Below are 17,259 nucleotides of genomic sequence, written 5' to 3'. Positions count from 1 at the left end.
CTTCCTGTGTGAGGACACAACATACAGTAATGCATGTGAACCAATGAACACGAAAAAAATGATAATTACATGATGGAAAACCAGCATGTGTTTCTGTCTCGAGATACACTTTCTTCTAACATCATTCAGAATTAGTATTTTCCCCATAATAACCTAGACGTAACAGGTCAATTCTTCATAAAACAGATATTACACACTGGTTAGTGGCAAGAGGAGCGAAATATTATCTCTTACTGCTAAGAAAGGAGGATGCTGACTGCAGAAGTGAATGGAACGTGGGAAGACATTGAAGACTAACAGGAAGCAGACCTAATGGGGGTTTAGCACATATCCAAGAAGTCGAACATTCAAACCTCATAGGACCATTTGGGAGCAAGGTGACTCGAGACATATCCTTTTCTCTTCCATAAAGGATCAAACAGCTGGCATTAAAACATTAAAAGCACAGGTTGAAGGCTTACAACTAAAATGTGTTGCTAGTGGAACTTGATTCTTTACCAATCCATGAAGCAAAATGATTGACTAGCTTCAAGGAAACAAATCCACATTCTGGGAAAGTGCATATAGTCATGTAGTCCAAATTCATGTTAGTAACCAATTTTTTATGGATTCAGCATAGTACCTGCTTTTTGCCTTCCAGCCACATCACAGTGTTGGGTATGATTTGTTTTGGACTTGTCGCAGTGTAACTTATCCAAGTGGACAGATTTGAACATCTCTCACATCGATATTCATAAGAATGTTCCACAATTTGGATAAGGTTCAATCACTCAGTCACTTGTAAGTAGGTACTGGGGAGCACTGGACTCATTGGTATTCCTGTGTGTGGTAAGGAACGTATTAAGAAGTGGGAGAGGGCTGGCTATGGTCCCAGGGCATCAGTCCACCCACTAAACGCTAACTTGTACAGGTTTGATATTGTAAACACCACCAGCCTGCGAGTTCCAAAATACTGTCAGATGAACAGCAAACAATTAGATGTTCCCAGGGTCCTGTATATACACATTTCAGAGATGGTAACAACACCGGTGTCTTTATGTCTCAAAGAGCCAAGCCTTATAGAAAACATATATTATTGGAATTAATTTTGTCCTCTTTTGACGTAATTTGCTAAACTGAGATAAGGATATAATTCAGATTTCGTAAAGCTTTATGTAGATTGGTCAGAAAGGGAGGAAGCTACATTTTAGTGGTGATGGCAGAGAAAACGTTTGTATTTTCTTTAAATTCCTCCATGATTTTTTTATATCTGTTACACCAAGAACCATGGAGCAGAGTTGCACAAAACAATGCATAAAAACCGTGGACCAACTACAATCCTTTGATTGATTTGGTGTAAATTTGTTCAGGAAAAAGAAATCAGTATAAATAATCGGATTATCTGATCATTATAGCCCCAGCAGACGCTACACAATTAATATGTCTGCTCCCAAACATCATTATTTTTTTTTAGGTTCCGGCTATGTTGGAGGAAGGTTTACTAAAAGGACTAGAGTCAATTGAAGGACTTAACCCCCTTCCAAGAAAGGGACCTTTTCCAGGGAAGTATTCAAAACTACTTTAAAATTAGGCAGAGGGTTAAATATGCAGTTCTGAAAAGGTAAAATCAAGCATTCTTTCAAAGTCCAGATATCCGCTGGAATAAGTTGAAGGAGGCACGCCAGTGCAGTCCTGAAAGAGCAAAATAGTCCCTTTGAGTCAGATTGCCCTCTACTGGCAGGAACTATGCAAGCAATGCTTTTGACAACTGCACATATATCCAAAAACAGGATGATGTATGTATACTGTATTAAAAGGGCATGATAAAAAGGAGGAAGAAGTCTAATTACATAACTCATGATTCTGCAAAAGTAAATACTGAAAAATTTGTTCAATGTGGGACTTAATAAAAGTACAGAATGGTATTGAAATTCTATAAGATCACTTGAGACCCAAGTACGAACTATGTGTTTAATAGATAGAAAAACTAGCCGTAGTGAAGAAAATCATTTCATACATGCATTAATAAAAATGCAAAAGGACACCTGTGACTCCTCAGAAGTGATGAATTATTGGCAGCTCCTAATACCAATTGTTGTTTGGTCCTTATATTTGGCACATTAAGATCACAGAGTGTTTACAAATACGGTTGGGATGTTAGCACAGAAAATGATTTAGGGCCACAATGAAATACAACATGCAGAGCTATTTGAATTAAGAGTGGGCTTGAATTCACACAGCAAAAAAGACGCCTTTGCAGTGCATTGGTCTCCGGCTAAAATACAGAAATTGTCCTTGTTGTAAGATTAAAGCTATTAGGTTTGTGGCAAGCATCAAGCGTTATGTTTTTTTTTTTTTTTTTAATGTGGAGCTACCGGAGAACACTGTACTGGTGTTTTGTATATATATGGTGTAGTTAGCAGGGGCATCTTGAGTAGAACCCTTTTGCTAACAATTGTTGATCTTCTTAACACAGAACTGTGTTTGGAAAACACTCAACAGAAATGGTGACACCATTCACATCTGGTAGAACAAAAAATAAAATATGCAAAAACATTACAAAATAAACAAACATTCATTTAAAAAAAAAAAAAAAAAAAACTGCCTTGCCGCCGCTCCTCTTTCCTGGTCACTGGAGGCACAGGCTTCCAGCCTGCCCTGCAGCCAATCCTAACGCTGCATAAATGCTGCATTAACATAAGGATTTGCTGGAACGCCCTGGCTGGGTGCTCCCAGGCAAACTGGAAGCCTGTGCCTACTTTTTCCACCCACGATGCGCATGTGTGTTTGGCCGGCCCAATACAGCAGGCCAAACATACATGTGCACTCGGGGTGCTCTCCCTCCCCCCTTGACCCTGTCATCCCCATTGCCCCACCGCTTTAACCATAAACCGATAATAAACACAGTTTATTATTGTTTTATTGCTAAAGGCTTGTAGAGGCTGCTTCTCGCGGGGAGGCGATGCTCCTCCGCTATAGTGGAGGAGCCACAGCTGAATATACCTATAGCTTTAATCAAACTGAAGACTGTGGACGGTTTCCTTCACTAAAATATTCTGGCTGAGACTTAGCAACCCAGGGGCATCCACAACCTTCCGAGATTGTTCAGGACACAGATGCAAGCATGATCAGATACTATGGGCAATACTGAAGACAGCGCAATCTATTAACTCAAAGTGGTGCGTGGTATGGTCGAAAATTGTATCACCATCTCAAAGCATCACTGGTGAGACTGAAATATTACATTTCTTTTGCTGTTAAGTTTTGCGAGTCTCACACACACTTGCTGCTCCCACCTTGACTCATAGCATGTGCTATCTGCAAGTAATGCACAAGCGTATAAGCATATGTGTAAACAAGTCACTAACCTTCACTGGAATGCAAAGACAGCACAGGAGGCTAGTACGTCTGATGAAATGCATATGAACGCATATGTTTTATTGCAGCCTAGAGACACAATGCATGCGTTCTGCATGACACATGGATGCCATCTTAGACTTGAAATATAGTAAAAAGAGCTCCAAAAGTAATGAACTGTTATCTAAGCAACACAATTCTTCAACGTAAGCGGAGGTATTCTATCTTCTCACCTTCATCGGCATGTGTGCTGTGATGAGCACACCTACTCCTGGAGGACTTGCATTTGATTTTCAAACCTGTGCATACACGATGATGTGACCACCTAGTGCTAACCAAATAACTAAAACCAAGGTTACAGACACACACATCAACCTATGAGACAATGTCTCGAAACACTGTGTTTATTGGGGGTAATTAGTTAGTTATTACCTATTATTTCAACATTTCTTTCTGCAAGCAATTGTTCCTGCATTGTTCCTTTCATAACTGGGACTACCACCCATTGAGTGGGAATGTTTGAGAACTATATTGAAGCAACAGATGGGCAAGATTTCTGTCCTTCAAGGAAAAAAGCATCACTGTTAAGCGCTCTTGGCAAAAAAGGTCAACACGTTTTCAAGTATTTGCCAGTAGTACTAGAACCTAATGGTCAACCAATTCAGGTTGACTATAATGAAGAAAAAAAGGATCGAAATTAGGTTAACAAAAGAATTACATTTGGTGATGGCTAGATATGACTTCTACACTCAAACACAGAATGAGAATAAACCTTTTCATTAGTTCATTGCCAGACTGAAAGAATTAACTATGAAAGCAATATTTATATGTGGAATATGAGGTCTATATGAAAGAAATGGCAAAAAAGGAGACATTGAGTAATGAGGTGTCACCCACAGGAATGGCAGATGCCAACAGTCCAGATGTAGGAGTTTAATAAGGTCCAGTATTAGGCCTTTCAGGAATAAACAGAACACCAGGTGTTGTTATAGATGCAGTAGAATCTACTATGGCTCAGAACCTAAGGCATTTGATGACATTAATAAAGAGTGCAGTAAATGTGGGGGCAGACGCCATTTTGCACGTGTATGCAAACAAAGTAATAGGAGCAGGTTAGAAGCTGTATGGGATGAAAGTTTGGTAGGTTTACTCACAAATAAAATATTAAGTGTAGATAATGATCTTGAGGATAAAGGAGGAAGTGCAGACCAAAAATATAATTTGGAATCAATGGCAGAGAACTCATAGTGGACTTTGGTACAGGAGGAAAGGTCCACTGCTTCAATATTATCCAAGAACATTTCCCACAGACGTTTTCAAGGTGAGATCATGGACACTGTAGGTTATGTGCATGCCACCATTTAGTTCGAGCAACGGGAGATTGAAGGGAAGGCATATATGGAGGAGGATGGTCCTCCCGTTTTTTAGATGGATGCATCAGTAGGATTTGCATATTGTTATAAATTCAAGGACACCAATCAAATAATGGCTGTGGAAGATGTGACTGTTGCAGACATCTTAAAAAGGAGTGAAAAATGTAGTGAGGTCAATTTTAGGGTATTTGAAACTGTATGTATGGTCCTCAAACCAGATGCCTTACCTATACAAGACGAGGAGGGTCCCCATCGTTGTACTGGGTGAAGCTAAGAAAATATTGGAAGAAATGATCAGTGACGTATAATTGGGCCTATGTAAACCTATAGATCGATTTCACCGGTGGTCATAACTCAAAAGACTGATGGTCATTTCCAAGTTTATGGCAACCTTGGGTCATTAAATGAAAACATGGTTATGGAGATTTACCCCTTGCCTAATATTAATGAACTGGTTTCTCGTTAATAGATAGTAAGTATTTTTCAAAGCTTGATTTGAAAATGTGTATCATCATGTCAGACTGGATAATGATTGAAAAAACCTCAAAGCTTTCAGCATGGAAGGTACATTTCAGTTTACTTGCATGCCTTTTGGCTTAACTTTAGCAGGGAGTGAGTTCCAAAGGGTGGCGGCTGAAGCTTTTTAGAGAAATGCATAACATTTAGTATCTTCAAACTGATATCAATATTTGTGGAGATCACTGAACAACACAAATTGGCCCCAAGACAAGCATTATGCAGAGTGTCAGAGGTGGGCATCAAAAATAAGACTAGACAGATTGAATAAGTAGGTTACACCATATCTGCTGAGGAAGTTAAACCAAAAGCAATTTGGTGAGTGCCATCAGGTTAGCCCCTCCACTTAGAGACTAGGACCAGTTCTGACCTTTCATGGGTCTCATAGAATAATATTAAAAATGTGTAGAGTGGTTTCTAGACAAGACGGAGTGCTTCTGAACCCTGATGTGGAAAGGTTGCGCTATTATATGGGGATTGATAACCAGAAATGTTTTGATTCACTCAACAATGAGATCTGCAACACAGGTATCTTAGTTCTGTCTTATACGAGGATTAAATAAATACTTACTGTTGATGCCAGTGCTACAAGCGTTAGTGCAGTTATGCATCAACTTCATGGGAAAAAAGAAAACACTGCTGCATTTGCCTCAAAGACTATGACTAACTCTGAACAGAACTAATCCGTCATTGATCGGGAGGCTCTGGCACCAGCATGGGGTGTGCAGTATTTTCATACTTACTTGTAAAGTCGAAAAAAGTTGGACAAAGTATTACTTCAAGTACTACTTCCGAGTGGTGCTTGCAAGGGATCAACAAGACTTAGCAGATTAACAGTCAGGCTACAAAAATATAGCTATATTTTAAAAGACATCTCAGTGTGGAAGAATTCTCAAGCTGACTGCCTTTCCTGTTTGTCTGTTGACTGACGATTGGTTAATGGACCTGCAGTGATTGCAAAGGAGAGTGAGGGTATAGTAGCCTCCATACAGGATGCTGTAACTTGGGGTGCTGGTGCTTTTATAGTTGAGGAGTGTGTGGGTGAAATGGACTCTGATGCTGCATTTAAGAAGGTTAAGTGTCTTCTCTCATTGGGTAGTAGGGAGGGAATGCTGTGTCAACATTGTTGAGACCCTACATTAAAAGTTTAGATAAAATGACAGTATGTGGAAAGAGAATATCGAGAAGGGGCAAAAGATTTGTGTCACTGGTTGGTTTACACTCAAGTTGACATATCTAGTGCACGAAGGACATCTGGGGCAGACTTTAACTAAGAAACAACTTAAATCTGAATTCTGGTGGCCTGGGTTGGATTACTTTGGTGGAATATAGCAGACTGCAAAGAGAATGAGAAAATACTGAAAGTGGGTGCACAGTCCGACTTTGTGGCAAGGTTTACTCTGATCATCAATCTGGACCCTGTGTGCATGGATTTCACTGGGTTGTTGAAAGGAATTTAAAGTGGTTTACGGTTTACATTGTTTGTGATTGATGTCCATTGTTGAAAACAGGGTTTCTAGTTGGTAGAAGTATGCACCATGTCAAAGCAGAAACTACAAACGTACCCTAACTTAACTTGTGCTCATCCTCCGGTAGCTTGGCACAGAGCAGTCAGGCCTAACTTAAGAGGTAATGTGGAAAGTATTTGTGCAACACATCAAACAGTAAAACAGTGAAAACACCACACTAAAAGATTACACACCATGTTAGAGAAATTGCTCTTAATTTAATGAATAAAACAAGACCAAAACGACAATAAGTAGAAGCTGAGATATGAATTTTTAAAGAATAAATGCAACAATAGCAATTAGAAGTAATAAGTGAATATTTGGGACATCTAGTTGTGCTGGACGGGGACAAAGTCAAACGTTCAGGCCAATGCCGATGGAGTGCAGGCCAGATACAGGAACCCAGCAAGGCCCGTTGAACAAAAGCAACTTAATTCTTGCCGCAACAGAGAAGATGCAGCGGGCACCCGAGTGATGCCTTGGTGTCGGTCCCACAGTCAAGTTGATGCGTCGATTTTCTCCATGCAACGATGCCGATGTGCAGGGTATCTGCATGCAGTCGGGACAATGCACTGGTTCAGAGGGTGATGCACCACGATTGATATGAACTGGTGAGGTGATGTGTCAACTCTGATCCAAGCAAGGGGGCCGATGCACCAGTTCCAATCCTAGCAACACTGGCAATGCCCTGGGTCTGAGATCCGCATCGATGGCGATGCATGGGTTCTGGTAGTTGCAGCACTTTATATCCACTTCCAAAGATTCCAGGACTGGATTGGCACCACCTAGCAGTGCAGGACTTGCCGCAAGCAAAGTCCAGGTGCTGTTGCAGGTTGATGAGAAGTCTTTGATGCTCTGGAGTCTTTGAACAGGGGCCAAGTCAACACGCCCTTGGAGTGAATCTGAGTTCAAGTGAGATGGGTCCAGTCCTTCCTCAGCAGGGCACAGGGTAGCAGGCAGCAGGGCAGCACGGCAGAAAAGCAGTTTTTCCAGAGCAGCAGTCCAGAGAGGTAGTCCTTGTAGAAGCACAGCAGACCTTCCTCCTGGCAGAGCTCTATACAGGCTCAGTAGTGTTCCGCATGTGTAGGGTCAGAAGTCCAGTACTCATACCCAGTTGTGCCTTTGAAGTGGGAGTGACTCAAAGAAGGCTCTCTGAAGTGCACAGGGGTCCTTCCTTCCTTCCCTGGCTCCAGACTCACTACAGAGGGGAATGCAGCCCTTTGTGTGTGGTCAGGATACAGCCCTTTCAGATGCAAGTGTGAGACTGTGTCCAGCTCCTCGCTCCCCTTCGCCCAAAAAGATGCATGAAGTCACACCTGGTTTTCCTTTGTGGGTGGCTATCTAGGGGGAATACACAAAGTGAAAGGTCATCCCACCCAGGCAGTAATCGGTGACAGACAGCAGACACCAAATGGCTAAGAGCAGAAAAATGCCTAACCTTGTGTAAGTGGCATTTTCAAAATAGTAATCACAAATCTAACTTTACCATTAAAAAGGATATCATATTACCATGTAAACATGACAGATCTACCTTCTCTCTATTAGGAATTACAGCATATTAAATGTAATAAGGAATCCCCAGTGTTAACCTACAAGAGGGGTAGGCCTCTCAGTAGTGAAAAGCACATTTTGAGTTTTTCCACTAACAGGACATGTAAAACTTAAAAGTACATTTCCTCATTTTTATTTACATGGCACTCCACCCTATGGGCTACCTAGGATCCACCCTAGGGGTGACATATGTAATAAAAGGGGAGTTTTAGGCTTGGCAAGGGGTTTTAAATGTCATATTGACCTAGCAGCATAAACTGCACACACACAGGCTCTTCAGTGGCAGGCCTGAGATGTTTAAGGGCTACTTGAGTGGGTGGCTACTTGAGGCCTTGCTCTGCCACGGTGAGCAGAGTCAAGACTGATTTGCTGTGTCCAAACTTGAACGCCGTGGTTAGCAAAAAAATGATGGATTTAGCCCCAGACCTCTGACTGGGGGTGAATGTTTCACATTGTTCATCATTCTGTCCATCATCTGTTCTTTTGCCATTTGTGGCCATAAGTGGGAAGGGTGTGCCCAGACACAGGTCTCGTACTCGCCATCCCACAGGATTCAAGCTAGCCTGGCTGAAGTGGGGTGATACGCCAACATCCATCCCAGGATGCTTGTTTCCGGGCAAGGGAGGGCCTGGTCTGGCAGCTGAGATGGGACTGTTCCCATGGGGAGCAGGGCCAAGACTGATCTGCATATGGCTGGGTACAAACTGGAACTGTGTGGTGAGCAACAAAAGATGGATTTAGGGCCAAATCTCTGACTTTAGGGTGAATGTTTTACACTGTTTAGTATTCTGTCCATCATCTGTTCTTTTTGCATTTGTTGCCCCAAGTGGGAAGGGTATGCCCAGACATGGGTCCTGTGCTCGCCACGCCACATGATTCATGGTAGCCTGGCTGATGAGGGGTCTACCCTGAAACCGGTCAGAGGATGCTTGTTTCAGGTCCAGGGTGGCCATGGGCTGGTTGTTCAGGCTGGACTGTTCCCATGGTGAGCAGGGTCAATACTGATTTGCATATGGCCATGTCCAAACTGGAATGGAGTGGTATGCACAAAAACAATGGATTTAGGCCCAGATCTCTGGCTGGGTTTGAAAGTTTGACATTGTTGAGCATTCCGTCCATCCTCTGTTCTTTTTGCACCCCCCTAAAATCATTTAATTTATAGGCCCTGGGCACAGGAAGTGCACTCTCCAATGAACTTACAGGGAAACTAAATGTGCCAATTGTGGATACATCAATTAAACCATATTTTAGGGGAAAGAGCACATGCACTTTAGCACTGGTTGGCAGTGGTAGAGTGCTGAGTCCTAAGGCCAAAAAAATTAATTAAAAAAAACAAAAAAACAATCAGCAAAAATTTGACTCAAGCAGGCAAAAAGTTTGGGGAAGGCCCCCCTAAGGTTGTCAGTTCTAGCATCCATTTTAAATGGTCAATTGAGAGGTTCATGAGTGAGATCACTATGAGGGTGACCAAGCGGAATATTAGGTCAACGTTTTCAGAAAAATTACTTTCATCTATAGCTATAACAGAGAATGGAACTTAACTTACCTCAGGAGAATTGCAGACCTTTCTATGGCCTTGTGGCATTAGGCACTAACGCACATCACTTTACAACCCATTATTCAAAGAACCAACAGAATGGCCAAAGAGTCTATACGAATAGCATATGCAGAAGGCCAAAAAGTTGTGAAGTTGATTTCAAATATGATTTGGGTGCACTGCACTAAAGTAAATGGTGATACTCAAAAGCCCCTTTTTAAGTTGATGCGTGGTAGAGCTGAGGTACAAAGCTAGTTCCTGCATGGTTGAAAGAGTGAGTGAAAGAGTGGGTGTTAAAGGGAGGCATGATATAGAAGGCATTAGATAAGTGGGACAGCAAGATGAAAGTTGGTGATTGGGAATGGTCAGGTCGTGTGAAAGGTGGTTTATATAAGTTCAGGAGTCCTTTCAAGATCAAAGAAATTCATTGTTTCTCTGTCATTCTTGAGAACAATGAAACATGGAACCGCAGAAGGGTTGCATTGTTATCAAGTGGGGAGACGATAGAGGAAGGAAGTGTTTTCATGTTGATGATGGGCGATGAGTTGTGTAAGCCAAGACGTATGGTGCAGAATTCTTCTGTGGTAGGTGATGGAGCTTCTGCCTTAAGACAACATGCAAAATTCCAATCTTGGAGAGGTGACAGCAAGGCAAGGTAGGGATCGCAAACCACCTATGTATTTACACAATCATGTGAGTGAAAAAAAATTGGGAGCTAAAAACATATTTTTGTTTGACTCTCATTCCAAGTATTTTCCTCACACTTTAAAAGTTATTATATTATCTTTTCTTTGATGTGTTAAGAGAAGATGACATGTTATAAGTGGCTTGACTATTAAATGTAGGAATGTTTACTAAAGGTCCATGTTCCATCTGAGTGGCGGCATTCTAAATTGAGTCAGTTAACTCCTGGCTGGCTTGAGATCACCACACTCTTGTTGTTGTTTCAAATAAATCTCAATCTTTAATCAAACTGAAGTCTGTGGACAACAGTACAAGGTACCAATGGAACGCTAAATGAGACAATATGAAGCCTACTGATATTTATTCAAAGGTCTTAGTTACTATGTCACTTTATTTCTAGTAGACTTGAACTTTTTTGCAATTTACAATTGTTGCCCCTGTTTAGGTATATTTTGTCTTTGTAATAATAAACTTTATTAAACCGTATTTAAAAGGAACGTTGGTTAAGGGCATTCATGGTGCAATGCATTGTGTAATCAGGTTGGATGTTTAGCAACAAAAAAAATGCAAGACATCTCAAATCAGGGTCCAAACAAAGGCACATAAACCATCTTATGTGTCAAGTAAATCTGTGTTTGCTTTAAGCATCTTTGTCAAAATAATAAAACAGGTTAGGTGAATGAAACAGAATAGTGTAGACTGTAGACAAATCAAACTCAATATTGAATTTACCTGCCTGAACCCTATTTCGTCGATCTTCATTGGGATGTATTACATGATAACCACTTGCCCTGTAAGAAAAAGAAAACAAAACCTTGAATGACTAGCATAAATCACTTAACTAGTCATTTTCTATATTAAAGTACCCATATATAGTTCTCCAACACTACAAAGACAGAAGCATAGCAACAGAAGGGTGCAGATAAAAATGTTCACTATTCACACTACTCTGCAAGGACAGGTCCTGGACAACACTGGATAAATCACAAGAGCTAGCCGAACATGAATACAAATCATGCACAGTGATCAGGGTGTTTGGTAAACAGAATCTTTGACTTTGTTCTATTGGGTTTGTTTTCACACCCACAGGTGACACAAGTAAACTTAATTAAACGCTTGAATATGAAAGACTGTTTTTTATAGCCATGCAGAACCCCACCCTCTACATAGCTTGAGTGGCGTCAATGCTTTTGGTCTACTAACAGTCCCTAAACAGAAATCCAAGGACACTGTGGTGATTAGAAACAAACTTTTTTGTTCTCTTCAATAAAACACACACCCACACACAAATGGCACCAAGAAATAGACAATTTAAATAAAAAGAGTGTTTATTTCAACAGGTGGACTCGGTTGCTCAGCATATCTAAAATAACCATGCCACACAGAAAATGACTAAAACAGTACAAATGCAGGTTGTGAACAACAAAAAGAATAAAATGAACTTTTCCACCATGGTTAAAATGTCATCCAAAAACTTAACATCCTAAAGCCTACTTCTACACGCTATGCAGGGAGAGCATGGAACAGCATAACTTGCATCTACAGTTCCTTATGGAGAACGAGCGCACTCCACACCTGTACAGAGCCAAACGCTGTAATGATCAGTAGTGAGGGAGGCCATGTTCCCTGCAAGAGGTAAATACATTTTGCATCAGCATCAGCTACTCCTGGACTCTGGCTCAATATCAGCTTTCAGTAGAAAGTGTGATACAGCAGAATCCCTGGAAGGCAGTATCTTCTGTGGCAATATCGTGTGCAATAATCTGGGGTGAATGGCTGCTCCTGACAAGTTGTCAAGTGGGAGTCCTTTTATACTATATGTTATCTAAGACGGAATTTTCAACATCACCATAGGAATGTCTGGTACAACCAATGAGCATCAAGATAATAGTCTAAGACACATTCTTTAGAACAAACAAAGTAAAAATATGACAATTCAGATTACATTGTTTTGGCTATTGTTCTTGAAATTCATATAACAAGGCACTTGTCCCAGACTGATGTTAAATCAAGTATCTTGCTAATCTCTATAGCGGAGTGATGCAACACTTTCACAGGTTCTTTGAAAAATAAAGATAGATGACTGAGTCAGTGGCAGACATGTTGACGATTCTGAAAAAATATAGAAAATTGAGCCTCTGCCAACTTAAAATGGATTCAGGCTTTATGATATTTTACGTCAAGGGGCAGTAGAAGACCCAGTAGACTGGTGATAGAGTAGCAAAACTATGGAGATCTACAACTGATAAGCAACTATCAGCGTGATAAGATTTTTTGGTGCCCTTCAATACCCCTATCTAAACAGGCCCAGTCTTAGTTGTGGTATCCAATATCTATCTGCCCAGCACAAAAACATTTTTTGCTGCAAATTATTTATTAGTGTTTTAATAGTAGAATCAAATAGACATATCTTGCATCATAACAGATCACAGAAAGTTAACAGTAGAATATTTATACAAAATAATTTCATTGCAAAAATGTTGCACCAGACAACTGTTCACTTACACGTAACTATGTGGTATCCACTTTAAGAAAGAGCCTCGCAATGACAATAGGATAATTCTCTGTATAATGAAGAATTATTCTGCGAAAATGCAAGCTTTTCCACCAGTATAGTACTGTCCAGTCATCTATTAAAATGTCTCCCTTCTTTTGTGTGTACTTCCATCAACAAATGGTACTTTTGGATCAGCCTTTAAGTACATCACTTCCTTCAGTCGAATAACATTTAGGCGAGTTAAACAGAAGTACAGAGGTCAGCACAGGAAACCCAGAAGAATGCTAAAACTAGTTCTAAACTATATGCTGATCATAACAGAAATCCAAACGTAGTGCCCATAGAAGTTTCTCAAATCTGATGAATCATCCAGTCTTCAAACTGAAAGAAGACTACATACATCCCATTGTACAACACACTTCAGCTTTCCTGAAAGACACCAAGGATATTTTGATTCTCATTGATCAGATCAATTCTCATTGGACCTAGAGATCTTCTAATAAGCTTGGATGTAGAAGCCCTTTATACTAATATATACCTCAGCATGCTACATTGGCTGTTGTTGAGGAAATGCTACAATTAGAACATTGTGATTCCTGTACTCCTAGTGTTACACAAAACTGGTGTGGAGGGACACATTGTTTCATATGGCCACTCCCAATTTGCGAGTGACCTAATGATTTACCGTAATCCTAGAAATGGTGCTGTGTCACTTGGCTAGCAGAGGTATTCATCCTTATGGAACAGGTGATCTCATACACTTAATCGTGTCATGCTTCATCACTGACCACCTCTCCTCACCCTGGCAGGACAGTGCCACCAGGGTGGACTCAACCTCTTGGTCTATTTGTACCAAAGGGAGTTCTCAGATAAAGGCTACTGGATACTACTGGGAGCCAGAACAGTTAAAAACACCTCACAGACTATCAGTAAATTTCACCTTTAATGTGGTGTCCGTGGGTATGAAGACGGATTGAGTCATTGCACTTACGTTTGCTGCCAATATGTGTTTTTAACCATACCCCCAGTCACCACCATTAAAGGTACAATTTACCGGTAGTCGGTGAGGTGTTTTAACGGTTCTGGATCCCAGTGCTATCCAGTAGCCTTTATCTAAGAACTCCCTCTGGTACAGATAGACCTGGCTGCATTGTCCCACCAGGGTGGGGAGAGGTGGTCAATGATAATGCGTGACATGATTAAGTGTGTGAAACTAGCTCTTCCAAAAGGAGAAATCCCTCTGCTAGCCCAGTGACACAGCAATATTTCTAGGATTACAGTAAATCCTTAGATCACCGTCAAATTGGGAGTGGCCATATGACATAACTTGTCCTCCACACCTATTTTGTGTAACACGGTCGGTATCGGGAGGATGTGTGGGGTGAATTCCTCTCGTCTCTCTCTTTGTGTAGCATTCCTCTACTCCTAGTCACTTTGTGGTTGAATGTGCCACTTTAACTCAAAAAGAAAATTATTTTCAGTTTGAAGACCAGATGTTCTATCAGATCCGAGGGACTTCTACGGGCAGGACATTTGCTCCATCTTTGCCCTGCCTATACATGTACATATTAAAATCTTTGTCTCTGTTACACTTTTAAATTACAAAAAATACTTCCCTAATTGCTGATATATTGTGAAATATATGTACTGTTCATTTAAAAGCGGTTCAGAAAAAAAAACCTGACATCCGACAGTCTTTCCTTTTACACTTCCTGTTCCCCAGCACAGCTGTCAGATAGTTAACTTTACAAAATCCTCTAACTTTGCAGTCAGGGAAAAGAAAACTCGAATTTCCAGGATAAAACAAGCAGCCATTTGTACAAAGACAAAAGCTGACAGTTGACCTCTGTCTTTGAACACACAGAAAATGTGACAAGATAAAAACAAGATTTAAAGGTAACTTTATTGCTCCTTCACTTTCTAAATGAACCGAACACCCTGTCTTTGCCAGCTCAACATATCTCACCAGAATAGGCAGTAGGCCCTAAAAATAAGTCATCATGATAAAACTGACTTGCCATAGCGTGTGGATATGTAGATTTATCAATGCCTGTCCACATCTGATGTGTGACTTCTGTGTGAGGCACTTGAGCTCTGCCTTTGCAGGGGCCACTGGCAGGATGCAGGCTCAGTGGCATGGATTACCACTGGCTAGGCAACGAGAGTGGGGCATTATGCTGCAAACCCAGCCTCGCAATAAATAAATTTCATGAGCGGCACTGCTTAACATAAGCTTTGCATTTGTAGAGCCTCCACTATAATGCCAGTGGAAAACGTATTACATTTTTCAGATGCTCCTGAAAACTCACAAGAGTGGGAGATGGCTTACTTTGAGTTTGCTGAATTATTATTATTTTTTTTTGATTTAGAGAATTATTATGGAATGCAAAAGAAGTGGAAGGCTAACTTTAAACTATTTTGAGTTAGATTATTAGTAAAAGACTTTAGAACTACTTCATTTCTTTCCAGTTTGAATCATTTGTGAAGTGTTGGACCTGGCCCTTTTTGCAGGGTTATAAGCACACTTTTTACCTTCCTCCTCCTGTTTTTCTATCCCTCTTTTGTGTTGGCGTTAGGACTCTGGGCACTTTATCACTGCTCATCAGTGCTAAAGTGCATGTGCTCTCTCCTTTAAACTTGTAAGATTGGCTTACACCTGTTTGGCACTTTAATGTACTTATAGGTCACTTGTACAGTGATATCTCATATACCCAGGGCCTGTAAACCTAATGCTACTAGTGGCCCTGCAGCGCAGTTTGCGCCACCCACAGAAGTATCCTTTCAAAACTGTCTCAGGTCTGCCACTGCAAGGCCTGCGTGCGCAGTTTACTTCCACAGTGACTTGGCATTTAAAGTTACTTGCCAAGCCTGAAATTTCCCTTTTTTGCATATTGGTCACCCCTAAGGTAGTTCCATAGGTAGCCCTGTGGGCAGGGTGTTGTGTAGGTAAAAGGTAGGACATGTGTCTTCATTGTGTGGCATGTCCTCGTAGTGACAAACCGCCTATTTGGTTTCTCACTGCTGAGAGGCAAACTCCTCTCATAGGCTAGCATTAGGAATTCCCTTAAAGGTACTTAAGTGGTCATTTCTGATCTGTGAGGAGTAGCGTGGGCATGTTTGGTATTTTTGGAATGATAGTGAGAAATCCTGTCTATTGCTGTAGGTGGATTTTTTATTACTATTGTGGAAATGCCACTTTTAGAAAGTGGGTATTTCACTGTGCTTATGACTCTTGTGCTTTGCAGCCTGACTCCAATCCACTTCTATGGTAGAGTGGTAGCTGGGCTTTGTGCATACTTCCCAGACAGCCATCACACAGGAAGGATACTGAAGGGTGTTCCTGGGCTGGGTGAGAGGGAGGAGGGCGCACTTACATTTGTATACTCTGCATTCTGCCCTCACACAAGGAGCCTGTTTATGCCCTACTGATGTCTAGAGCCAGGGATGGGGTTGAAATGGGGTGTTGTGCACTTCTAACAGTATTTTAAAGTGTCCCCTAGATCAAAGACATTTTGAGTAGAAGTACAGGGGTTGTAGCCCCATGCTTTTTAGAAACTATGTGGACTTGTAGTCAGGTGCTGTGTCTCTACAAACTGGACCAGAGGACTGTTGTGCTCCCCACCACTTGAACTTTGCTTTGTTGACCTGCTTGGTGCTGGTGATAATGCCACTTTGTTGAAGACACCTGAGTGTTGGCCTTCTGCCTGCCTCTCTGCTGTTGTGCTCACCAGTTGTTTCCAGGGACGGGGTGTGATGTGCCCCCGCTGTGTTCTACATTCCAGTACGTAGGGAAGCACTGCAACAGCACCGGAGAAGCGCTGGAGATTGCCTAGCATGGTGCAGACAGAACACTCCCCCTCAATAAAATGCGCTTTGTTTTTCTTCTTCTGGGCTGGAGCTTGCGGAGTGCTTTATCTGCAGCGCAGGAGGAGCACGAGTGTCCAGTGGAGCCGTAACCCTCCGGGAGGAGGGGAACTCTGACCAGGAAAGATGGGCGCAACAGAAGAGCCACTCCATACTGAGCGCATCCGGCATGTGTGGCGGACTTCTCGCACCATTGACAAAGCCCTGGCCTGGTGCCCGACTCGGCAAGGGCACCCGCAGTTGGCAACCACCGCCGTGTCAGGAGTGCCTTTGCATAAGAATCGTCCCTGCTTAGTGCGAGTGTGTGTTGGGAGTGCTGCATCCCCCCCCCCCAGCAACTCACCGGTCTCAAGAGAACTTGAGTGAGTCGGAGTACTGGGCTTCGCCCCAGGC

General features: G+C 41.7%; 1 protein-coding gene across 1 annotated transcript in view; it reads right to left on the bottom strand.

Moving 5' to 3' along the window:
- The window catches only part of EPSTI1 (epithelial stromal interaction 1), a 145,002-nt gene that overhangs the window by 101,499 nt on the left and 26,244 nt on the right, over window positions 1-17,259 (bottom strand). Inside the window, exon 2 of the mRNA XM_069205421.1 lies at window positions 11,238-11,296. Within this exon, the coding sequence (XP_069061522.1) occupies window positions 11,238-11,296 (59 nt within the window). The remainder of the gene's footprint in view (window positions 1-11,237; window positions 11,297-17,259) is intronic.

Source organism: Pleurodeles waltl, chromosome 8, assembly GCF_031143425.1.
Source record: "Pleurodeles waltl isolate 20211129_DDA chromosome 8, aPleWal1.hap1.20221129, whole genome shotgun sequence".
In the NCBI taxonomy this organism is placed as follows: domain Eukaryota; kingdom Metazoa; phylum Chordata; class Amphibia; order Caudata; family Salamandridae; genus Pleurodeles; species Pleurodeles waltl.
The sequence above is the reverse complement of the archived record's forward strand: the minus strand, read 5'-3'. Positions and strand labels throughout refer to the sequence as shown.